Source organism: Phaseolus vulgaris, chromosome 4, assembly GCF_051622355.1.
Source record: "Phaseolus vulgaris cultivar YP4 chromosome 4, ASM5162235v1, whole genome shotgun sequence".
NCBI classification, from domain to species: Eukaryota; Viridiplantae; Streptophyta; class Magnoliopsida; order Fabales; family Fabaceae; genus Phaseolus; species Phaseolus vulgaris.
Genome location: NC_143501.1, coordinates 9,351,914 through 9,379,369, shown reverse-complemented (window position 1 = coordinate 9,379,369; position 27,456 = coordinate 9,351,914). Strand labels below are relative to the sequence as shown.

General features: G+C 31.7%; 2 protein-coding genes across 12 annotated transcripts; both read left to right on the top strand.

Annotated features, from left to right (window-relative positions):
- Window positions 1-743: 743 nt before the first annotated feature.
- LOC137838239 (uncharacterized) lies at window positions 744-1,364 on the top strand. Its single transcript, XM_068647493.2, has 2 exons — window positions 744-831; window positions 930-1,364. The coding sequence occupies exons 1-2, from the start codon at window positions 774-776 to the stop codon at window positions 1,241-1,243; spliced, it is 372 nt and encodes a 123-aa protein (XP_068503594.1). The 5' UTR covers window positions 744-773; the 3' UTR covers window positions 1,244-1,364.
- A 7,118-nt stretch (window positions 1,365-8,482) lies between these two features.
- LOC137837142 (glucose-6-phosphate 1-dehydrogenase 6, cytoplasmic) lies at window positions 8,483-24,052 on the top strand. Of its 11 annotated transcripts, none has more exons than XM_068646014.2 (16): window positions 8,483-8,678; window positions 9,297-9,507; window positions 10,747-10,832; window positions 11,328-11,394; window positions 11,506-11,692; window positions 13,468-13,625; window positions 13,710-13,778; window positions 13,971-14,029; window positions 14,288-14,324; window positions 19,935-20,006; window positions 21,235-21,382; window positions 21,623-21,718; window positions 22,208-22,278; window positions 23,204-23,319; window positions 23,475-23,520; window positions 23,604-24,052. In XM_068646014.2, the coding sequence occupies exons 2-16, from the start codon at window positions 9,334-9,336 to the stop codon at window positions 23,772-23,774; spliced, it is 1,557 nt and encodes a 518-aa protein (XP_068502115.2). In that variant the 5' UTR covers window positions 8,483-8,678; window positions 9,297-9,333; the 3' UTR covers window positions 23,775-24,052. The 11 variants fall into 11 exon arrangements, with proteins under 11 accessions (XP_068502115.2, XP_090157299.1, XP_068502118.2 ...); XM_090301173.1 differs by having other exon boundaries at window positions 8,511-8,678; window positions 21,623-21,739; XM_068646015.2 differs by having other exon boundaries at window positions 8,527-8,697.
- Window positions 24,053-27,456: the final 3,404 nt, after the last annotated feature.

Sequence of the window (27,456 nt, the reverse complement as noted above, 5' to 3'; positions counted from 1 at the left end):
ATTACGTAAAACAAAAGGTATTGAAATGAAATACATTATTTTTTTAAAAGATAAACAAAAAATTTAATTTATTAGGTATCTAATTTTAAAAGCATTAGAAACTAAAAACGAAAATTGGTCAAATATTAGATATTTGAAATATATTTAAGTAATAATTTTATCCTAGGTAAAGTACCAGCTACATTCTTTTTATGTGTCATTTAAGGATTTTATGGAGAAACCGAAAAATACAATGTTTCTTTACTTTAATAAAATATTTATAAAAATTTCTGTTTCATATTTTTAATTTTTATATCACTATGTATATTACTATAAAAAAAATATTAAATAAAAATTAATTTTAGAAATTAGAATAATTAATTATATTTTTATAAACTTAAAAAATATTATTGATATATAAAGTAGTTTATATTATTAATAATTTTTTTTTATATATATAAATAAAGTAATTAGATATTTGAGGAAGTTGAAAGTTAGATAGATAAAAAAATCCTTAAAAAGGAAGTGAATAAAGTAAAACTGGAAGTAATAAATATATAATGAATTACATTAATTATTTTAAGGTCAATTGTGTTTATTATTTTAAGATTAACTGTGTGTTATTATATTAAGATTAATTGTTTTTATATATGTTAAGATGTTAATTAATATTTATAATTATAAAACATTAATGTTTACATTTTCAAGGCAATGAAAACTCCTTTAAATAAGAGAAACATAAAACACACCAGACACTCTTCTGGTAAGGATTTAGGACTTGTTGTGATTAGAAAATGGCAACAAGTTTGAAGTACCTAATCTGCGTTCTCTTTCTGAGCTTTGCCATGAAAGGTAGATTCTATTAAGTTATTGAAGCTTTGCCATGAAGCTTTAAGTTTGTGAGTGTGATTGTGTGTGTTGTGCATGAGTTTGATCCATTAATTTTGCAGGGTCTAGTTTCTGTAACTTGAACAACATCAACATTGGAACAACCAGAAGTGGAAGAACAGTAGGTGGAAAACCTGAGTGGAACGTGGTTGTGAAGAACAACTGCAATTGCTCACAGAGTCAAATAAGGTTGTCATGCGAAGGGTTCAAGACTACTGAGAGTGTTAGCCCATCACTTCTCTCCATTCAAGGGAACTCTTGCCTCCTCATCAGTGGCAATGCTTTGTTGGGTTTTCAAAGCATTAGCTTCTCTTATGCTTGGGATCCTCCTTTTCTCCTCCTGCCTCTCACCTCTCATACTTCTTGTTCATCATAAACCTTTCTGCAAACACTCCATGCCTCCATTCATAATAATACTTCTAAGCTATTTTGCTTTCTTCAATGTTTAGAAACATCATTTTCATGTTATATGAGAAGAATACCAACATTGTTCTTAATCCTACTGTCTTCAATCTGCAGTTTTAGCTGTTATAATCTGATGCAGATACAGTCAATAACATTAAATAGTTTATATTGTTAATGACATTTTGTTAAAAAAAATAATAACATCCAACTCTTTTTTCGTTACATTTTGTAATCTATTTTCTTCAGTTATATATTTAGGCTGTGTATGAATTGGGAAGAGAATGTCTCGGGATTTGAGGGAATAAATTTAGTGAGTGATTTAAGAGGAGATTATGAAAAAAATTGAGGTTGATTGGACCAATGTACGTTTATAGTAGAGTTGTGCGGAAAATTTATTAAAGTGTGTGATTCATATGATGATTGTGAGAGAATTAATGTAAATTATAATTTTACATATTTATCCTTGTATTTAAAATTATTTGAACAATGAAAATATGAGGTATTTTTTTTTTGTGTGTAGATTTAAGTTAATTGAAATTTTGTAAGAAAAATGATTTTTTGACACGCCATTTATTCTTTGCTCCAAATTACACCTTCTTTAAGTGTTGGATTACTTATGTGATAGGGGTATTTTTGTAAAATAATAGGCATAAGATGGATGTAATTTGGAGCATTGGGTGTTATTGTTCAACATGGAAAGTTGTGATAATAATACTTCTAAGCTATTTTTGTTTCTTTTTTAGAAATATCATTTTCATGTTATATGAGAAGAATGTCAACATTGTTCTTAGCCCTACTGTCTTGAACTATCTGCAGTTTTAGCTATTATAATCTGTTGCAGATTCAGTCAATAACATTAAATAGTTTACCTTAATTTAAATTAGCATTTGATGAGGTTTTTGTTGTTTCAATTATTGTTAATGACATTTTGTTAAAAAAAAATAACATCCAACTTTTTTTTACATTACATTTTATATTCTATCTTCTTCGATTATATATTTAAGCTTTGTATGAATTTGGGGAGAGAATGTCTCGGAATTCGAATATTTTGGTTGTGTATGAATTGGAGAGAGAGAATGTCTCGGGATTTGAAGGTTGTTTAGACTAATGTATAATTATTGTAGATTTGTGCGAAAAATTTATTGAAGTGTGTGATTCATATGAGAGAATTTTTAATATTTCAAAATGTAAATTATAATTTTACTGATTTACCCTTATATTTAAAACTATTTGAACAATGGAAATATGAGTACTTTTTTGTGTGTAGATATTTAAGTTGATATTTTCATTTCTTCAACTCAAGTCCTTCCAATAATCAGGGAAGGGTTAACCACTGGACCAGAGAAGTTCTTTGGTCATATTACCATTTTTATTTTACTTATAATTATTAACATAATTTATACATATTAATATTAATATTATTATAATGAATAGTTTCCAGTGTCTGATTCTTCAAAATTTGATACTGCAAATGTAACCAAAAAATAAATTATGATGATGTATATATGTGATAGGTTAATGTCACTTCACAAACAACTTATTTTTACTTATTGAAATTCATAAAAACAATCTTTAAGAATTGAATAATAATTTCAATTAATGAAGTGCCATTATAAATATTATTATTATTATTATAAATATTATTATTAATATTATTATTAATATTATTATAAATATTATTATTATTATTATTATTAATATTATTATAAATATTATTATTAATATTTTTATAAATATTTTTATTAATATTATTATAAATATTATTATTAATATTATTATAAATATTATTATTAATATTATTATAAATATTATTATAAATATTATTATAAATATTATTATCAATATTATTATAAATATTATTATCAATATTATTATAAATATTATTATCAATATTATTATAAATATTATTATCAATATTATTATAATGAATAGTTTCCTGTGTCTGATTCTTGAAAATTTGATACTGCAAATGTAACCAAAAATAAATTATGATGATGTATATATGTGATAGGTTAATGTCACTTCACAAACAACTTATTTTTACTTATTGAAATTCATAAAAACAATCTTTAAGAATTGAATAATAATTTCAATTAATGAAGTGCCTTCTAACTTCAATTAATGAATCAACCTCTAAGACCTAAGTTCAAAGCATATTTAAATATATATACCAGTTTAGGCTAAACTCACTAAAAAAATTAATTATATCTATTTATTAAGAATTGAGAAAATATAAAATATTTTATTGATGTTTTACAATAAACTTTTGACACTTAAAAAAAATTAAAAAACTCTATTATTTTGATGAGATTTTAGAATAAATATTTAGAATTTAATGAAGGTTTTAAAATAAACCTTTGGAAATTAACGAAGGTTAAAAAAATCTTTGTTATTTTATGGAGGTTTTAAAATAAACCTTTGTAAATTAACAAAGGTTAAAAAAAACCTTCGTTATTTTGTGGAGGTTTTAAAATAAATCTTTGGAAATTAACAAAGGTTAAAAAAACCTTCGTTATTTTGCGGAGGTTTTAAAATAAACCTTTGAAAATTAATAAAGGTTAAAAAAACCTCTGTTATTTTACTGAGGTTTTAGAATAAACCTTTGGAATTTAGCTACGGTTAAAAAACCTCCGTTATTTTGTTGAGGTTTTAGAAAAAACCTCCATTAATTAAATCAATTCCTAAGGTTATATTAACCTCCACTAAATAACCTCTATTAAAACTTTTTTTTTCTTGTAGTGAGTGTGTGATTCATTTGATGATTGTGAGAGAATTAATGTAAATTATAATTTTATAGATTTACCCTTGTATTTAAAATTATTTGAACAATGAAAATATGAGATTTTTTTTTTTTTTTGTGTAGATTTAAGTTAATTGAAATTTTGTAAATTATGTGTGTTATTGTTCAACATGGAAAGTTGTGATAATAATACTTCTAAGCTATTTTTGTTTCTTCAATGTTTTAAAAATGTCATTTTCATGTTATATGAGAAGAATACCAACATTGTTCTTAGCCCTACTCTCTTCAACTATTTGCAGTTTTAGCCGTTATAATCTGTTGCAGATTCAGTCAATAACATCAAATGTTACCTTAATTTAAATTAGCATTTGATGAGGTTTTTGTTGTTTAAATTATTGTTAATGACATTTTGTTAAAAAAAATAATAACATCCAACTCTTTCTTAGGTTACATTTTATAGTTTATCTTCTTCAATTATATATTTAGGTTGCGTATGAATTGGGGAGATAATGTCTCGAGATTCGAGGGAATAAATTTAGAGAGTGATTTAAGAGGAAAGTATGACAAAATGAGGTTGTTTGGACTAATGTACGTTTATAGTAGATTTGTGCGGAAGATTTATTGAAGTGTGTGATTCATACGATGATCGTGAGAGAATTTTTAATTTTTCAAAATGTAAATTATAATTTTACAGATTTACCCTTGTATTTAAAACTATTTGAACAATGAATATATTTGGTATTTTTTTTTTATAGATTTAAGTTGATTGAAATTTTGTAAATTATATGTGTTATTGTTCAACATGGAAAGTTGTGATAATAATACTTCTAAACTATTTTCCTTTCTTCCATGTTTAGAAATATCATTTTCATATTATATGAGAAGAATACCAACATTGTTCTTTCCAAAATTGTTCTTTCCAAAATATTCATTTATTGGGTCATTATTTGCAGTTTTAAACGTTATGATGATTGACTGAGTTTACTACTCATTTCTTTTCCTGAAATTCATAACATTAATTAATACTTTGATTCTTCACCGATCACTATTTTATATATATATATATATATATATATATTTATTAAGAGTTTTAGAAAAATTATCAAAAAACATGTATTTTGAAATTTTTACCTTTATTTGTTTGTTAAAGTTTCACTGCGGATGAATTGAGATCATGGAGTGAAAGGTAAAACAATTGGTATTTAATAAAATTTATCATAATTAAAAATAACATTTTATAACATTAAATCACATATCATCAGGTTTTTATTGTTTAAATTATTGTTAATGACATTTTATTCAAAAAATAAGTAATAACATCCAACTCTTTTTTATGTTACATTTTATAATTTATCTTCTTCAATTATTTAGGCTATATTACATTTTATAATATATATTGTTCAATTATCTAGATTTACAGGGAGTGAATTTGGAATGATTTAAGAGAAAAAATGTGAAGAAAAGAAGGTTGTTTGATTAAAGTACGTTAGAATGAATTTTGTGAGGAAAATTTATTTAAGTTTGTGAGTGATGTAATTTGATTCAATCATTGTAGTTCACAAAACAACAAAGGTATGTAACGGTAGCTATTGGAATAAATTTCATCATAAAAAAAAGTATAAAACAACATTTCAATCAACAAATCACAACCATTCAGTCTTTGTCAAATATCATACAACATCAATATAGACTACACATGCACTACAAAAAAAATCATGAAATAGAAACCAAATTTTAGAGACCAAAATAATTAGTTACAATAGGAACTAAAGTAGAGACCATTTTAGAAACTAAAAAAAAAATTGGTTTCTAAATTAGTTTATATTATTGTTAAATAGTTTCTAAATTGGTATCTAATTAGCAACTAAGGTTTTAACTACCAATTAGGTTGCTAATTAGATACCAATTTAGAAACTATTTAACAATAATAGAAAAATTGGTAGTTAAAACCTTAGTTGCTAATTAGATACTAATTTAGAAACTATTTAACAATAATAAAAACTAATTTAGAAACCAAATTTCTTTTTAGTTTCTAAAATGGTCTCTAATTTAGTTACTATTGCAACTAATTATTTTGGTTTCTACAAATTGGTTTCTATTTCATGATTTTCTTGTAGTGATGTATCCATACTATCAAGGATATTCAATCAGCAGAGTATCATGCATTCCAAAAGACTTGTATTAGGTATATTCTATAAGAGACTAACATATGAGAAATACATAAGACTTAACAAACGATCATAAGATTAGGATAAGTTCATTACAACCCAAGTCGTGTATCTACATATGGTTAGAGTATGTAAGAACTCTCCCCTCGGTGTCTCACTACTTGATATCTTAGTCTATGTGACTTAGATCATCAGTGAGGTTAGATGGTTTCTATTACAACATAAGTGTCAATACTTAATACACAAATCAACAATCATTCACACATTATCCCAAATGTATAACCTCAATTTCATATGAATTTCATCATTCTTGAAAACCATTTTCATACATATCATTTAATTTTTTCACAAATCAATTGAATATAGAAACTAATATCCACTTTACATTTATAAAAGCATTCATACATAATCCAATTTATTAAAGAGACAAGAAGAAGAAAAAAGACAAAAAAGAAAAAAGTTTTCTTAGCAAAAATATTTTAGTTTGAGTGAAAATTTGGCTGAGAGGGTTGACTTTAGGGATTGTTTACTCCTGAGCAAAAATTTATTCGCTTAAGTCAAAATAAGCCCAAAAACATTGAGTGCATGACTATTTTTCTTGAACGAGAATTTACTTGCTCGAGTGAGAATTGGCTTGCTTGAACCAAAATATAAGAAAATCAATCTCTACAACAACACAACCCATTTTTAAAGTTGTATCCAAATATAATAATCTAACACAAAGATGATAACACACAACAAATTTCATTCATTCAATTACAAAAATCTTATTTCAAACTCAAACTTTAAAAACATATTCAACAAGATACAATCTCACATAAAACATAAAGAAATATGACCACATCATTCTCTAATCCAAATTATTTATAGTAAGGTTCTACCTAAAACATAATTACTTGAAATGGAGATTATCTTCAAAAAATTTCCAAAACCAAAGAGTAAGATTATTCAAAGATCTAAAGACCTAAAAGAAGGTATTTAAACATAACATAATTTCATTATATATGATAAAACAAGTTGAAATGATCATTTTTTTCAACTAACCACAAGATTGATGACAAAATGATAAGAAAAATGAAAGAATAAGAATTCTTTAGAGTAAATAGGAACTTTACTCTGTTTGCAAATATAATTAGATAGTTGAATCATTGCATAATTTTTCCAAAAAAATAGTTAAATGATAGTATATTTTTTCTAAAAAAATAGTTAAATATAATTATTATGAAAATGGACTTTAAGCCTAACTCAACCCCATAAAACCGGCTCATAAGGTTGAGGTTTGCATCCACTTATATACAATGAAAGACTCTAATCTCTAGTTGACGTGGGATCTCCAACAATAATCACAAATAATATCTCGTTAAATGATTGTATATTTTTTCCAAAAAAAATAGTTAAATAAGATAGTAATATAACTAGATTATCTCCTTTAATACAACTATTTCAACTAAATGAAAGACAAACAAAGTATGTGTGTTCCCAACTTTTAAAAAATTTCTATTTATTTTAATGAGTTAAAACTTAGGATTTATATTAATTTTAATTTTATATGTTTATTTTAATAAAATATACGTATTATTATTTTTTGTATTTAACATTTATAATATATGATTTTAATATATAGATTGCAAATTTTCGTAAAAAAGAAAAAAGTAATAATTATAATGTAAAGTAGAAGAAATAAATTAGTAATATTTGTAGTTATTTTGAATGGATAAATAGTTTATTTCTTCTATTTATTTATTTTTTTTACTTTTTTGTATAAATAATAGAAGGATACTTAGGATAGCTACAAAGATACAAAATGTAATCATTTTAAAATATAATTAAAAGTGATACAAGAATATGAAATTTGTATATTGATTATAAATTTATACAAATAAATAACATATAAAAAGAGGATCAAACATATATGTGTTTTGTTATTTTTCTTAAATCAAAATTATAATTTTATCATTAAAAACTTTTATGATAAGGGTTATGCTATTTTGACACCTTACTCTATCTTACACCCACAACAAAATATTAATATTTATAATAAAATAAATTAAAAAAATATTTTTAATAAAAATATAAGTAAAATATTAAAAAATATTTTTAATAAAAATATAAGTAAAATATTAAAAAATATTTTTAATAAAAATATAAGTAAAATGTAAAATATTAAAATGATTTTTAAAATTAAAAAAATTATAAATTTTATAAATAATTAAAATATTAATATTTATTGAGTTGTAGGATGATGTAGAAACACATTTATTTTGAGAGAGGATATCCACAAAAATTATTATTTTTTGTTTATAATTATTGATAACATCAAGGGTGTGAACGTAAATAGTAGAAAATGGAGGGGCATGTGAAATCGCAGTTGCCACTTGAGGAACACAGTTAACGATTGATTCACCCGGGGAAATTCGTTGAACGATAACGTCGTAACTGATCCATTTTCAATCCTTCAAAGATCAATCAACACTGATTTCAATTTCTGTGTGAGCTATGTAATTTTCATTACCTTACGTATATTTCTTGACTCCTAAGCATTATTTATCTGTAGTGTGATTTAAATTTTACAAGCTTCATGATTCTATGCTATGTTTGATTTCTTTTCCTTTTTGTTTTTAGTTGAGATTGAATATTAATTAGATTTTCTACCAATATCAATTTGTTTGGAATGGTACTTTTTGTTCTTGTTTGGGAAATTACCCACTCGATCAGATACTGCTCGCGGTACTTGGTTTGGAATTGTTTGATTGTGTGAATGAATTTCGTTTCTAAAAGGATAAAGTAAGTAATCTTTGACATCGGATGAGAAATTGAGTATGATTTTCCATCATGTTCATGATTTGTTACACATATCACGTATTATGAATGGATGATTTTTTCGTGAGTGAGTAGTATGTGTTTGGTTTGGTATTTGGAATTTTGGATCCACTTTTGACTGTATCAGACACTAAACCAAACTTGGGCTACCTTTTGAAAGTTAGGTGCTCAATTTGGAGGAATTGGTCTTGTAGGAATTTGTGCTTTAAATTTATGAACTGTTTTTCAATATGCTTTCTGCGATTAACATCATTGAAGGATATCTGGTTACTTGCAACTTGTTTGTTTGATGCCAGATACAAGGTTATATTTGTTTGGTGCTGCTGATAGAGGATGTCGTCAAGTGAATGGCATGTTGAAAGAAGGCAAAGTTCAAATGAATCCCCTTTATCAAGGGATTTGGAAAATGCGCCTGAGACTGGGTCACTCTCCATTGTTGTACTTGGTGCTTCTGGTGATCTTGCCAAGAAAAAGACGTTTCCCGCACTTTTCCACCTATATGTGCAGGTTTGATAATCTAGGATTTCTGTGTTAAGTAAAGGAATAAAGAATAACCTTTCTGGACCATGTTATTTAATGCTTTGTTCTTTGAAAGACAAAAATAATTGTATTAGATAGGTTGAGTACATGACATACTAACAAAATTGAAAATTTGATAAAGTCTAAATAAATCTCAGTTGCTGCTAAAGCTGTCATGTACAAGACCTGATCCAACACTAAACTATCCAATACCCTGCACCTATTAAATACCACCAATAGCTATAAAATCAGTACGTACTGATAGAAACTGAGTAACTAATTTCCGCCAGGATCAAGAATGGAAGGAACGAGTTCGGCAGGGATGAGAAACTGAGGGACCAAAAACCTAGCCTATCCTGAGTACATTAGGAGGAGAGAAGAGGGAAGATGCTTTCACTGAGGTGGTGCTTACAGTCCTGGACACTGTTGTCCTGATAAGAATTTAAGGGTCATTATCTTGGCTAAAGATGAGGACCTCGGTTTGCAAGCACAATGAGGTTGAAGAGTTCATAGAGGAAAAGCGGCCCGAAGATTTTGATAGAGAATGTTTGCACATGGATCTGTCTATTTTTTCCGCAGGGGGAATGACACCAAATCAGACTATGAAGTTGCAAAGAAGAGTTAATGGAAGAATTGTTTTGGTTCTGATTGATAGTGGGGATAGTCATAACTTTGTCTCAGAATGTTATAATTCTAATCTAGCAATTGTTCCGAAAAATGTCTCTCTATTCATATATTCTACCTGAAATTAAGATTTGATTAAATTTTAATTGGATGTGAATGGCCTAACACATTTTCCTCTTTTGTCTGGACTTGGAAGTTGAGACTGGATATTTAAACACTAGTTGAAACCATTTAATAGGATTTTGATCTAAAATCTAAATGGTCTGTACAAAAAATTGGTTTATGACAAAACACACTGACATTGTTTGATCCGTGTAGCAAATCCACTATGACCAACGGGGTTGGATCTAGTAGAAGGGGCTAATTCTCACAACATGCGGAACCAAAGTTTGAATGCTGGGAGAGGTGTCCTAGATCTAATACCCGGGAAGTAGATAATGTCTAGAGGAAAATAAAGTGGGAAACCATAAAAGCTATATTCTACACGATAACCTGAATAGATATCTATCACTGATTCATCTTTTACTAGGAGGCCTTTTTAAGTGAAGTATGTTTTTCTAAAAGTAACCAACAGTTGTTCTAAATTTTGGTGACCTTTTGCAGGGATTCCTACCACCAAATGAGGTTTGTATTTTTGGCTATGCTAGGACAAAAATCACTGATAACGATTTGAGAAACCGTTTACGTGGGTGAGTTTTTTTTTAAGTTGCACAATCTATATCTTAATATATATATATATATATATATATATATATATATAATAAATTAAAAAAATCGGAAATCAATTTCTTTCTACTATTTCACAACCATGATTTCTTTTATGTAAGTATAACATTATTTTAATTCCAGCAGTCTCCTGTGAAATAACAGAGCATATTTCATGGATCCGTGCTTACATAACATTAAAATTTTATAGCATGTTTGGTAAAACTTAATTTTGGTAAAAAATTCACTTATTTCTCAAAAGATATTTAATCTAACAAAATTAAGTGACTATTTCTCAAAAATAAACTGAACCAAATATGAATCTGAAGTTTGTTCCATGGTTGTTGTCTTATATGTTTGCTTGCTGCTTCTTTCATTCTTGTTCTATATTCATGATATGTGGCTTCATCATCCCTTCTTATTTAAGAAGATTCTAAGTACCATAAATGATCAGAAATTGGTTGTTGTTTGATGTGCAGCTATCTTGTTCCTGGCAAAGATTCCTCCCTTGAGCAGTTGGAGGAAGTATCAAAGTTCTTGAATCTGGTTAGTGTTGGCTGCCGTGAATCATTTTATAATTTTCTGCTATTCACTCACTAAAATTACTCATCTGATTGATCAAACGTTCATTCTTTTTCCCCTTTCTCTTCCCATTAGATCAAATATGTAAGCGGCTCTTATGATTCTAAGGATGGTTTCTGTAATTTGGATAAAGAGATTTCAGAGCATGAATCTTTGAAAAGTAGCGCTCAGGGTCCTTCTCGAAGGCTTTTCTATCTTGCCCTTCCTCCTACAGTATATCCATCAGTTTGCAAGATGATAAAGACTTATTGCATGAACAAATGTAAGATTTAGCATCCATTGTTTTGATATGAATCTTGTAACATTTGGTTGCTAACGTTTAGTAAGAACTCTTAACTGGGAAAGAATAACAAACCTCGTATGCCATAGCTCAAGACCAGCTAGAAGTAATTCTCAGTCGGACAACTACTCTAGTCTGTACTTCAGAGGTCACTTTCAACTCTTCATTTTTTTTAAAACTAAAATATAAAATGCAGATTTCTTGTCTTCTTTCTTTGTGATTTTTTTTTTCTTGATAACACTGGATGTGCTGTTTGTCTATACTGTAAAATATAACTGCTTCCAGAGGATGAAACGCTGCTTTGATTTTGGGTTTACTGCATAACTACAGGTGGCTTTGTCATATTTTTTGTATTTATGTTAGAAAATAATTCTGAAATAAACTTGGAAGTCTGTTTCATAGATATCTTCAACTAAACAGATCTCAGGGTTTTAAGTGCCTTGTCAGTTTTTTAGTTGTAACCTAGATGATTGCTTCAAGTTTGGTTGCATGCTCTCACTTACTACAATTGCTTCAATCCTCAATTTTAGCCACCTCAAAATATGTCTAATTCTGGTATGCAATCGTCATCTGTTAGGAATCAACACTATTTTCAGAGAAGAACAATGAAAAGACAATCAAAACTTATTTATTTTACCAAACGTACAAAAAAAATGTTCCAAAACTATAATATACTGAATTTTGTGGTTCCATTTGAAGAATAAATGGTCTTTCTAATACTGGAAGAGGACGTGGTGGTCATAGCTCCATTCAATGTCTTTTTTTTTTTTTTATCAACAAAGAATAAATAAAATTAAAATGGGACACTTCAGGGGTGTCCCAACCCGTATACAATAGTCAAGAACTCCATACAACAAAAGCTTTTGGTTCTTGATCACCATAGAGAACCTACTAGACTCACACATTGATGCAGTAAACAACCTGCAGGCTACTAGAAACCAGCACATGCCTTAGGTCAATCAGAACCACTAGAAAACAGAAAAGCACAAAAAACAGTGGCTTCAAAACTGTCTAAGTTTGGTTGCATGCTCTCACTTGCTACAATCGCTTCAATCCTCAATTTTAGCCACCTCAAAATATGTCTAATTCTGGTGTGCAGTCGTCATATGTTAGGAATCAACACTATTTTCAGAGAAGAAAAATGAAAAGAAAATCAAAACTTATTTATTTCACCAAACATACAAAAAAAATGTTACAAAGGAGCATTGTTAGGATATCAGGAGAAGAGAAATTTGTTAAAATATTTATAATATTAATGAGTTCGTTACTTACTTGAAGTGTTTGTTAGATATAAATAGGAGGAGAGAAGGGAAAAGGATGTTAATTTTGTAGATTGAGCATTAGCTCTTTGTGAAGCGTAAACCCTTGGATCGAGATAGAATTCTTCTATATCTTGTTCTTTTAATTCTATTCAATAAAATTCTTTCTTTTCTTTTTCTTTTCAATTCTTGGTTCCTAACACCTTTCCACTGGATTATTCTAGTTATAGGTCTCTCAAATCTCAAAACTGTCGCCCTTTCCCTCTAAGCTTCCTATTAAAGGGCTCCTTCCTACTAACTACCTTAGAATTGTATTCTTAGTTTTTCTTTTTAAACCTCCTCATATAATAAACCTGCAATCCTGTCTTGTTATTGTGCTTGCTCCTGCCTAACACCATCATCCCAAGGAAATGCGTCTAATTTCTCTACCTGGCCTAAGTTGCATCTTCATGTCCAACATTGTTTTTATTGATGATTTCATCTATTTTTGTTTTGTAGCTGATCTTGGTGGGTGGACTCGTATTGTTGTTGAGAAGCCTTTTGGTAAGGATCTAGAATCTGCAGAGCAACTCAGTACAGAGATTGGAGAGTTGTTTGAAGAACCCCAGATTTATCGTATTGATCACTACTTCGGAAAGGAACTAGTGCAGAATATGGTAGTACACGACTACTTATTGGCTCTCTTTTGTTTGCTTCATAAACTTGGCCTAAACCCTCTACATTTGACTTCTATTTACTAGTTAGTACTTCGCTTTGCAAACCGATTATTCATGCCGCAATGGAACCGTGACAACATTGCTAATGTGCAGGTGAGGGAGTTACCTTTGAAATCAAAGAAGGCCTTATTAGTTGCCTTGACAATTCGTATTTCTTAATTTGCCTCATCTTAACTGTCAAATCTTTTTTTTGTGTTGTCTGTTATTACCTTGTTCATCTACTTATGACCAAACATTTACATGCCACATTTTCAAATTGAGTTTTTGGCTGTTTTTCTGTGGCAGATCGTTTTCAGAGAAGATTTTGGAACTGAAGGCCGAGGTGGATATTTTGACCAATACGGGTATGTGTAGTAAATAATTTATTTTTTAAACTAAGCTGCCTAATGACAAAATCACAGCCATAATAGGTTGTCAAATGAAGTAATATTGAGAAAACAATTGTGTATACCGATTTTTTACTTTTGTTAACGATGTTGATAGTGAAACTTCTCTAGCTTTTTAAGTACCATCTGTCAATGCTTAAGCTTTATTGTGTATTGTTTTATATTATTGCGATTAAAAAAAACCCCAAAATCATTAACGTACTTTTTATTTGGCAGAATTATTCGAGATATAATTCAAAATCATCTACTGCAGGTACGGCCTTTATTTTAGACTGAAAAAGATCTTATATGTCTTTTTACATTACTATTACCATGGTTGACAATACAAAATTATCAAATGCAACAATATTGTTTAAATTCACTTCCCTCAAAACTTCTAATGTTACTAGAGTTATTTTTTGTAAAACAAAATAACGTTGGTGTGGAAACTAAAGTACTAAATATTTTTTTGTTGAATATTTATGCATTGCTTTTTAATATTCAGGTGAATAATCATATTGAGAGATGAATGTGTACTAGGAATAAAGAAACATTTTCCATTCAGAGATTTGGAATAAAGAAACTTTTATTGCTCATTGCTTATAATTTTTTTTGTCATGCACGGGTTCTTCGGATCCACTTGGTCAAGGACTAATCCCGCTTGCAGTACAGTGACTTTCGCTAGAACCATTGAGTTTTCGTATTCAGTGGGGATATAACACAGGTTCCCTACTCATGAATTGACCCCACAACGTGTGTCTAACCGTTATGCCAACTCATTGGGTTTGCTGATTGCTTTTAGTGACTTCCCATATCTTGGAATTTCTTTACCTATTAAAGGAAAAGAAAGAATAGGGTAAATCCCTTGTGTATATTGAACACATAGGGTTATGTTTATATAGGAAAAAGAAACATATGGGCTAAGCCCATTACATAAATATGAGATATCTAACAATATCTATAATATCTCATAATATCAAATAATATCTAATTATATATAATAATATCTAACACTCCCCCTCAAGCTGGTGCATATAGATCATATGTACCCAGCTTGTTACAAATGTAATCAATCCTAGGTCCTCGTAAGGGTTTAGTAAAAATATCTGCTAATTGATTATTTGAATTAACAAACTTAGTCTTGATATCTCCTAATATAATCTTTTCTCGAATGAAATGACAATCAATCTCAATATGTTTTGTCCTTTCATGAAAAACTGGATTTGAGCTAATATGAAGAGCAGCCTGATTATCACATATCAGTGTCATTTGAGTAACCTCTCCAAATTGCAATTCTTTAAGTAACTGTTTAAGCCAAATAAGCTCACAAGTAGCCGAGACCATAGCTCTATATTCTGCTTCTGCACTAGATCTTGCCACAACACTTTGTTTCTTGCTCTTCCAAGAGATCAAGTTATCACCAATGGAGACACAATAACCAGAAGTTGACCTTCTATCAGATGGAGATCCTGCCCAATCAGCATCTGAATAACAAACGACTTTAGTATGGTTATTATGACCATATAACAAACCTTTTCCAGGAGAGCCTTTAATGTACTTCACTATACGAATGACTGCATTCCAATGATCTTCACATGGAGAATTAAGAAATTGACTCACCACACTGACTGCAAAGGAAATATCAGGACGAGTAACAGTGAGATAGTTCAATCTTCCAACTAATCTCCTGTACTTCTCAGGATCTGAAAGAGGCTCCCCCTGATTGGGTAGAAGCTTGACGTTGGGATCCATGGGAGTATCAACAGATTTCGAATTCATCAACCCAATTTCCTCCAAAATATCTAATGCGTATTTTCTTTGATAGATAACAATACCAGTATTGGATTGTGCTACCTCAATCCCCAAGAAATATCTGAGTTTGCCAAGATCTTTGGTCTGAAAGTGTTGACAAAGGTGTTGTTTTACTTGTGAGATGCCATGGTGATCACTGCCTGTAAGAACAATGTCATCAACATATACTACAAGATAGATACACCCAGCACTCGAGTGACGATAAAAAACTGAATGATCGCCTTCACTGCGAGTCATACCAAATTGTTGAACAACATTGCTAAATTTTCCAAACCAAGCCCTAGGAGACTGCTTGAGGCCATATAAGGATTTGCGAAGACGACATACCAATCCAGAAGACTCCCCCTGAGCAACAAAACCGGGAGGTTGCTCCATATAAATTTCTTTCTGCAAATCCCCATTAAGAAAAGCATTTTTAACATCAAGTTGATAAAGAGGCCATTGTTGAAGAGCAGCCATAGCTATGAATAAGCGAACAGAGGCCATCTTTGCTACTGGAGAAAAAGTATCACCATAGTCTAAACCAAAAATTTGGGTATAACCCTTAGCCACAAGACGAGCTTTGAGACGATCAATAGTACCATCAGGACCAACTTTGATAGCAAAAATCCACCTGCAACCAACAACAGATTTCCTAGATGGTAAAGGAACAAGTTCCCAAGTTCCATTATTCTGAAGCGCATTCATTTCATCAAGCATGGCCTGACGCCAACCAGGATGGGCTAAGGCATCACCTACAGATTTTGGAATGGATATAGAAGAAATAGACGAAAGGCAGGTATAAAAGGGTTGAGATAGTCTATGGTAACTCAAAGCAGTATAATGTGGAGAGGGATTACGAGTAGAACGTATACCTTTACGGATAGCAATAGGAAGATCAGGTTCAACAGTCGGAGGTTCAACTATAGGAGCCGGAGGGGGATGAGGTGTTGGCACCAGAATAGAGTCTGCTGATGGACGATGAGACGGTTGACGACGACTATACACCTGAAGAGTTGGCGGCGGTGGTGAATTGTTAGGAGCACTAGGCACAACAAGAGGAATATTAACTTGATTAGATGAAGAAATTGAAGGAGAAGGACAAGACTTAAAGTAAAGGGAAGATTCACTGAAGGTGACATCTGCTGAAATAAAATAACGGTTTAAAGACGGTGAGAAACATTTATATCCTTTTTGTGATCTAGTGAACCCTAAAAAGACACATTTGTGTGACTTAGGAGATAATTTATCAAGACCAGGACTAAAATTATGAACAAAACATGTGGACCCAAAAACTTTGGGAGGTAAAGAGTGGAGAGGGTCATGTGGAAATAAAATAGAATGAGGAATTTTGTTATTTAAAACTGAAGATGGCATGCGATTAATGAGATAACATGCACTAAGAACAACATCACCCCAAAAACGCTGAGGAACATCACCATGGATTAAAATAGTACGAGTTGTTTCAACAAGATGTCTATTCTTGCGCTCAGCTACCCCATTTTGTTGAGGTGTATAAGCACATGAAGTTTGATGAAGAATACCATGAGAAGCCATAAAATTTTTAAAAGAATGAGAAAGATACTCACGTCCATTATCACTGCACAAAATTCGGATGGAAATTCCAAATTGATTTTTAATTTCATTGTAAAATATTTGAAATATAGAAAACAACTCAGAACGGTTTTTCATTAAAAAAACCCAAGTACATCTTGAATAATCATCAATAAAAGTAACAAAATACTGAAATCCTAAATTAGACTTAATACGACTTGGTCCCCAAATGTCAGAGTGAACTAAGGCAAAAGGAGATGAAGCACGTTGTGAGACACTACGAGGAAAAGAACTACGAATGTGTTTCCCTAACTGACACGACTCACACGATAAAGTAGACACATTAGACAAACTTGGAACAAGCTGTTGCATCTTGGCAAGACTAGGATGACCCAACCGAGCATGAATGAGAGATGGAGAATCCATAATTGCGCCAACATGTGCAGAGATTTGTAGTTGATAAAGTCCATGAGACTCACATCCGGTGCCAATCATCCGTCCCGAACTCCGGTCCTGTAAAGTAACAGAATCTTTGGTAAAAGAAATAACACAGTCAAGGGAACGAGTGAGACGACTAATGGATAATAAGTTAAATGGAGACCCAGGGACATAAAGAACATTATCAATAGATAAAGATGAAAAAAGATTAATAGTACCAACACCATGTGATGGTACCCTATATCCATTGGCCATGGTAATTGAAGGTAAATAACCCGTAGTAGATAGGGAAGAGAAAAAAGATTTATTACCAGTAATGTGATCAGTGGCACCTGAATCTAGAACCCAAGGGCCATGGGAAGTGGAGTGAGTGAGGCCAACAAAAGATGTACCTGAATGTGCAACAGAAGCCGTGGAACTAGGGTTCTGACGATCCTCATACCATTTAAGAAATTCATTGAAAATAGCAGGCTAGCTTGGGGTATCAATTGAAGTATGGTCCATGGTAGAAGGTTGCACAGGGGCAATTTGAGCAATCGCAACAGATCTAGGAGGACGACCATGTAAGGCATAACATCTGTCAATTTTGTGGCCAAGTTTGCCACAATGGTCACACTTGTGACGCCCTTTGCCCGGCTTGTGAGGGCGAGTACGATCATTATGCTGAGATACTAAAGCAGAAGAGTCATCAACATGAGACGTTATATCAGCGGTGTGTTTACCTGGCACGCGCAAAAGTGTAGAACAAGTGGAAGTAAAATTGGGCACAATAGGAGATCCCAAAATTTGATCACGAACGTGAGAATAATCATCAGGAAGACCATGTAAACCCAATAACATGAAGAACTTGGATCTTTGTTCTAGTTCTTGAGAAGGAGTAGAGGCAGGAGGTAATAACTCATTAAAATCATGAAGAAGAGCATGAAGTTTACCTAGATATTCTGTCATTGTACCATCAAGACGTTTGGGAGCAACAATTGTGAGAAGATTTTGACACACACCATAAAGACGTTGAGTATCATTTGTGTATAATAATTTTGCTTGTTCCCAAACTTCTGAACATGTTTCATAGGTACGAAAAATTTGTTTTAAAGATGAGTGAATGGTCGATTTGATAACAATGCATAATTGAGCATCAATTTTCGACCAACGAACAACCTCATTTTCAGCAAGAGTAGGATGAGTAAGATGATCAACATAACCTTGACTCTTAAGCCATAATTTAATATCTGATGCCCAAGTGTCATAATTGGTTCCATCCAATTTGTCAATGGAAAGATGAACATTGACGTAATTAGTATAAATAGATGAATCCGGCATAATGACTGAAGAAGAAGCCATAGTGGCAGCGGAAGCGGAAGAAGCCATAAAAGATAAGGACAAATCCAGTCACCGATTAATTGGCGGGAGCAACAAAGATGAAGGCTCCGACAGCGATTCCGGCGAGATTCCGGCGGCGTCTCCGGCGAAGGTCCGGCGAAGGTCCGGAGGCGGGTACGGCGAGACAGTGGGGGTGGTGGCTGGAAAATTCCAGTGAATAGTGGATTCACCAATAAAAATTGAACCCTAAACCCTAAACTCTAACCTTATGCTCTAGATACCATATTAAAGGAAAAGAAAGAATAGGGTAAATCTCTTGTGTATATTGAACACATAGGGTTATGTTTATATAGGAAAAAGAAACATATGGGCTAAGCCCATTACATAAATATGAGATATCTAACAATATCTATAATATCTCATAATATCAAATAATATCTAATTATATATAATAATATCCAACAACCACTATCACTGATTTGTTTTTAGTTTGCTTTAAAAAAACAACATTAAATCATTTAACTTCTGATTTTATTTTCCATTTTAAGCATTAAACTGAATTTCAAACAGACCTTTGCAATTCTTCTAAAAGTGCTTGAATCTTCCTGTAATCAGTGATTATAAGACCAACTACACTTCACAGTTTTTGCAGTGTCTACAGTTTTTTCGACTATGTTTTATGTCAGACTATATCAACCCAATAAGACCTATGATTACTTCATAGTTTAAATCACGTCAGTCTAATATGTCTATCTTATTCATTGTTTTTCTACAAACTCAGGTTTTTTGCTTGGTTGCTATGGAAAAACCAGTTTCTCTCAAGCCCGAACACATTCGGGATGAGAAAGTGAAGGTTTGTCTCTTTCCATTTAATTTTTATGAAAATTGTTTTTGTCCTATGTTAGACATCAGAAACAAGAAATAGGAAAATAACAAAACAAGTGAAATGATATCAATATTATTACTCAAAAAGGAAAAAGAAATTCAGTAGGGTGAAGATCCTACTACCATTGAGCAAGTTCCTTCACCTTTGTTAGATATTATTAGATATAATTAGCTATTATTAGATATTGTCCCACACATGAGCTGTCACTCTCGGCTTGAGAGGGTGTGTTGGAGATCCCGCATTGACTAGAGATTAGAGCATTACATAGTATATATGTGGGTGCAAACCTCACCTTATAAGCCGGTTTTATGAGGTGGAGTTAGGCTTAAAGTCCACTTCTTAACAATGAGCAACTCCACCTTCTTGACAGATTGCCAAAACTCATCAAACGGGTTGTTGTTTGGGTCAATGTAACCTCTCGTGGCCAAGCCATTGGCATTTGTGATTCCACTATTTCCTTACAATTAACTCCATGAGTTTCTCATGGTTGGAATCAGCCTTGAGTTTCATAACCTGCAATTTGTTTTTAAAGTCAACAACTTCTATCTCAAGTCAATGACCTTATCAATCATTTTCTTTGGTGACATTTCCTAAACCACTTTTGACCACTAGGCTATTCACTCTTATCTGGCAAGTCAGACCAAATGTTAGAGATCAGATATAAGAAATAGGAGAATAACAGGATAGGTGATATAATATTAGTATAATTACTCACAAAGGAATAAGAAATATAGTAGGGTGAAAATCCTGCTGTCACAGAGCAAGCTCCTTCAAAGAAAGCAACATTCCCTATCCAAAACAAAATTCCCAAAATCCCGACTTCTTTCTCTCCTATTTTTCTCCCCTGCATTCTCACTACCCCTCTCACTCATTAATTGATTATGTTACATTACATCTTTTTTCACCTCAGCATTTATATTCATACATACCCATTTTTTTCTCCTTTTATAAACCCTCCAAACCTTGGACTTACTACCAACATCTAAGCCCACATTCCTAGTCCCGTCATCCTTTTCTTGCTCTCTTGGTTTGTTCTCTTGTTTTGTTCATAATTTGTAACTCACAACTAGATCAACAAGGGTTTTTATCTGTAATGAATTGAAACTTGACAGAATCCATCTTGATGATTACCTAGAATTTTGACTGTGTTCCAACCTGAGTCAATACCACCTTCTGATTGATACAAAAATTGCAGGTTCTTGAATCAGTACTGCCTATTAAAGATGATGAGGTTGTTCTTGGACAATATGAAGGCTATAGAGATGATGACACTGTACCTGACCATTCAAATACTCCTACTTTTGCAAGTGTTATTCTGAGAGTACACAATGAGAGATGGGAGGGTATGTGAAAGCCTATCTATCTTGTTCCTGAAACAAATTTGCATTTTAAGTTCAGGGACGCATTTCTGACATTTCTTTGCTTTATTTATGCTGAATTTTAGGAATATAATTATTCAGTCCATCTTTTTATGTGTATGTTTGAGTGCATTATTTTGTATTTTTGTGCTTTATATTTCTGTCCATTTGATCAATAGAATTGCAATTGAGACATTTTCACACCAAGCTCCTTTCTGATGTCAGGTGTTCCATTTATACTAAAGGCTGGGAAGGCCTTAAATGCAAGAAAGGCAGATATAAGAGTTCAATTCAAGGATGTTCCTGGTGATATTTTCAAGTGTATGGCACCAAATTTTCAATGTTTGGGTGAACTCTCTTCAATTCATGCATCTTTAATTACATATAGTAAATAATACATCAATCTTGACCATGAAATTTAATATATCTATTTATCATCCATCATGTGCAGTCAGATACAGTTTATAACCCATTACTTTGAAAAATAAGGCATTTTTGTGATAGGATTATCTAGTTAGTAATTTTTTGTACTTCGCTGTTCAAATAGAAATATTTGGGTATGTGCATAAAACCATCTTATTTCTGCAGAAAGTAATGTTTTTATTAGTGGTTCATCTGTATGATCCATAATTCCAACAAAGGCAACATGCATGAGGAACTTGTTCTTTATTGACACAGTATATATGCATTGAAAAATAAAATAAATATTAGCTAGAGTGTAATTTTTCATTGGTGATAAGTACAGAAGTACATATTGATCTAAATACCAACCTACGTTTAGACCTTATTGTAAATTTATTCTTGTTTTAGGTCAAAAGCAGGGGAGAAATGAGTTTGTTATACGCCTGCAACCTTCAGAAGCTATGTACATGAAGCTTACAGTATGTATATCATGATGATAACACTTAAACGAGAACTGTTCTGCCATTTGTTTGGCCTAATTACCTCTGGAAGTTTCATTTGTGTCATTGAGGAAAGTATTTTTAAGTGTAGAAATTTAGATATTTAGTGTATGTATGTATTAAAAAATGCAAAGATATCATGACAGTTAGGAATCAATTATTCTGAAATGCAAATGGAAACTTTGATTGTTAATTTGTGGTGAGCTTCTGCAACATCTTATCTCTTTACTTGTTATCTTGAGTTCATGAAAGAACTCTATATGTTAAATTCTTTTGGAAATATACTTAATGCACTTAGGAAATGATATGTTTGTATCGCATATCACATGATAAAATGCATTTAGTACTTAAGAGTATTAGTTTCTAGGAAGTTCTTCTTAATTAATAGTAGTCTCAGAAATAGTCTCGATCCATTAAGTCTATTAAGATATATATGTGGATGATATGTAGAAGATATTTTTCACATTTTGACTGAATAACATAATATTTCAATTTTCTAAATTCTCTCTACAATATTCTTCTATATCTTCCTCTAAATCTCCGTTCATAAATTCAACATGTTATCTAAGTGTATTCAGTCCTACAAGCATCACATGCTACATGTCTAGTCCTAGACATGAAGGGTTTGTGTTAAATACCGCAAGTGGTTAGGAATATGGCCAGAACTCTCCACAAGAGTGAGGCATTTCTCCTCTCTTGAGCTAGCCTTATTGTGTGAGTTATGTGCAATTCATTTCTGATATGGTATCAGAATATACCATCCACTTTTATCTGTCTTGTCACAGTTCAGCTGACTTGCTTTTTGTCATCATCACTGCTTCTGCTCAACCAGTTCTAAATCACCTCAACTGCTAAACTAATTCGATGATATATCTAAGAATGGGCTATTCTCGGATTTGTGCAGGTCAAGAAACCTGGACTGGAGATGGAAACAATTCAAAGTGAACTAGATTTATCATATAGGCAACGTTATCAAGGAGCAACCATTCCAGAGGCTTATGAACGTCTAATTCTTGACACGTATGTTGCTTTTACAACTTCATGTTTAATTGTTTAATGGCTTGTTACCAGAGAACAGCATCTCAAGGTGTTAAAAGAGTATACATGAATTTGGAATACATGAAATACTTATAGTTTGAGTTAATATCAATGACAAACGGATTTTTCTTTTACAGAATTAGAGGTGACCAGCAACACTTTGTTCGCAGAGATGAGTTGAAGGTAATATCAGTACATGCTTCATAGACCCATTTCAACATTAATTTTATTCACGAATTCAGTGATTGTATTTTGTTTCTTATCAGACGTCATGGGAGATCTTCACCCCTCTTTTGCACCGGATAGATAAAGGGGAGTTCAAGTCAATCCCTTATAAACCTGGAACAAGAGGTCCTGCTGAAGCAGATAAAGTATTGCTGGAAAAAGCTGGTTATGTTCAAACACACGGTTATATATGGATCCCTCCTACGTTGTAGAAAGAACAGTTTTATACTATCTTACACTGCCTTAAATTTTTTATGCTTACACTTGATAAGCTTGCGAAGATCTCCTCGGAACAAGATTCTTCCTTAATGGGTGGTTTTATCAAACATTTTGAATAAATGTGGTTGGCATGGTTTATGTAACCTCTGCAAGTGCAAAAAAATGAGTGGTTTACATGGTGTAAGTATTGTGAATGCAAAACAATGAGTGGTTGACATGGTATATGTATTGTGCATACAAAATAATGGAAAATGAAGTTCATTTAGTAGTATTTGTGTTTCATTATGCAATAGTCTACATTCATTGATGCACAATCTCCAAATCAATGAAATTTCTATTCAATTAAGATTTTGGTATAATTGTTTATGATAAAATTGAATTGATGTAAATAGATTTGTGTACGGGCAATAATCCGATAACATCTCGGCTTACACCAAAGGCACCTAGGAATAAAATTTGTAAGGTTTTTGCTTCGTGCACTCCCATTTTTGAACATACATCCTCATGTTAAGGAAATGACATAAATGCCCTCACGGGTTTATAATTAAAAAGTAGGTTTTTTTATTTATTTTGTCCTTCCCCTATTTTCCTTGTTGTTGCATTATTCAGGTTGAATTCTGGCTGCGGTTTTGTTGTTGTTTACTTTGCTTTGGTTACCCTTTAGTGTTTGGTTGTGATTTTCATTTACTTTTTTTTACTGAGTTTCGACGGTCATTGGCACCATTATTATACGACGAACTTTGTTGAGGAGTTGCAGGTTTGACCTTTCTTTTGTTTTCTAGAAAGTATGATTCTTTCTTTTGCTTTCTAGAAAGTGTGATATGAAAGAATTAGGAATTTGAAGTCTAGGATATGTACATTATTCTATGACTTCTAGAATAAACTTTTTGGACTATGTTTTGGAATAAACTTTTCAAAACATATTTCTAGAATAAGCTTTCTCCAAAATAGTATTTTTGGAATATGTTTTAGGAATTGTTCTTTCCGAAACATACTCTAAAAGGACTATTCTGAAAAGTTATTTCGAAAAACTTATTCTAGAGATATGGGTTTTTTTTATGACTGTTTAGTTGTTAAATATTAATTTTATTCACGTATGTGTAGAGACATATGGTGAAAACTAGAGAAGGAGGTTCTCAAACTGATCATATATGCTTGATTGTGTTGGTTAGAAGAAGAGAGTGGGGTGGTGCTAGTAACATTGTTGAAGGTGACAAAGGTGAAGAAAATGTGGTAGTTGAGAATGTGAAGAAAATGTGGTAACTGAGAAGGTGCATGTAATGGAGGATGAAATCTATCCTAGAGGGCCAATGGATATGTCATTACTTGTAATTTATGAAGATTATGTGGCTAAACAATTATGGAATGGAGTGGTAAGTAATAATGTTGACATATATGCATTGAAATTAATGTGTTATTTATTATACCCCAATTCTCAAATTATATTCATTGGCTATTGGAGGATTATAGTGAGCTGAAATTAGTGTCTCATGACAGAAAAATGAATAAGTTGGGAGCTCCACATGAATGAATATAAGTTGTAGTTGAATTGTCAGGTTTTGTTGGTCTAATTCGTGCTAGTTACGACATTGCAGACAAATGATTGTTGGTTGCCTTGGTAGAGACCTAGATACAATTTTTTTTTTCATCTAACTATTGGGGAGTTGACCATCATATTAGATGATAAGTAAAATTTGTTGCACCTGCCCATTGTTGGGGAATTCAAAATTTGTGTATTTATTATGTTTTTATCCCTTGCCTCACCACCACTTATAGCTTGTCAAGAACCACCAAAATCTACAAAATAGTTCTAGCCTAAACACAAACCCTCACATAACCAATATTTCTATAAGAAATCAATAAAGAAAACTCACCACCACCATCTCCACCTATCTCTTGACCATCAACCTCTAGGAAACCCTAATCTCACCAATAATTCATCCAACCTAGATCAATACCTTCCTTTGGGTTTTCGTAACATAACTTAACCAATAGCTTTCAAAAAAAGATTTATAAAGATCACCAAGAACCTCCACCTACATTGCTTCACAAACTCTATCCAACTCTCTCCAAGAATTCCTAAAAGATTCACACACAAAAATCCCTTAATTAGCCTAGATACATATCCTTACCTCTTATAGGCTAGCTGAGACAAAACCTTACCATAAAGAATCAGAAATTCCAATCTCAAAAGCTTAAATTATTTTGACATTTCCCTTTAATTTGAAGCTTGGGTGGACTTTTCTTGACAATTCTTATAAACCTTAAGTTGGTTTCCATTAATGACCCTCTACAAAAGTAATGCCTCTAAAGTATGGAATCTACAATAATCATCTCAAAAAGTAATATCTCTAAAGCATGAAACCTACAATGGTCATATAAAAAATAATGATTCTAGAGCATAGAACCTACAATAGTCATATAAGGACGCTTATATAAGGATGTACAAAATTTCACTCCTAACAATACAAGTACTCAAAGGCATTCCTGACTATCTCATCCTAATTTCATTAAGACTAAGAACCATAAGTATTATCAATTTTCATTTTCATTTCTAACTATATAGAAAAAGATGAAACTAAAAAGAAAACTATTGTGGAGAAGATATACAATAAGTTTCTTCCTAACATAGTGTATTTTCATAATTTGAATATTATTACAATGGTTTTCCTCCCAATCTAAACAAAACTAAAAATGTGTATGGAATTGGATAAGCTTCTAAGAGCTTTTTGTATTGCACTGATGGGAAAAAAACACACGCGAAAGCAACACACACAATCACGAATCAACTGTAGAAAAATAAACGACACAAGATTTAACGTGGTTCAGTCGTCAACTGCAATCTACATCCACACAGGCAACTATTAGGTTTTCATTTTATCTTGTTGTACATCAATTACAAGTACAATGATCTCTTTAAATAGAGATTATAAAAGGGACACAATGATTAAGCTCACTCACTAAACATGGTGTCTAGTCAGACCAACTCAATTGGCCTTGACTTCATACCCAACAATCTCCCACTTGAAGTCACGAAACAATGTTCACCTACGCTTCAACTGTGTACATGTACTTCTGTAATTTGTCGACGGAACTCACTGTTCCACCTCTAGTTGCCACCAGCCTTCTTAATCATTTTGAAGATTTCGTTAAAAATCCCCTGAGTTTCAACACGTCAGTCACTGACGCGTTCTTTGTTCCTACCGGCTCTCACTTACAAGAACTTCCAGATCCTGGAACAACCTGAGAACAAACACTCTCCATATTCAACAAGAAATTTTCTGGAGAAGTTTCAATCGTTGGAATACTGGTTGTCCTAACCCACTGTCATTTAGGAACCTCAACTGAAGCACAACCCGTGCTCCCACTGCCATAAGTACCTCTGACTGGTCTACCTGAACCTTTCCATGCTCGTTCATCCTGAATCTGACTTGTGGCTCTGGGTTTCTCTCTTGTAAAGACAACCATCATCTGCCCACGAGATTCTGTGAACCAGACTTTGTTTATCTTGTGAACTGGGATGGTCACTTCCACATACGGTAATTCGACCATATACAACGAACCTCTCTTTCTTTCGTAGGCCATGATAAGATTTCCCTTGACGACCTCCACTGCTGATTTCCAAACTTCACTTCATGTCCCTGTTCGTCCAACTGCCTAACAGAAATCAAACTT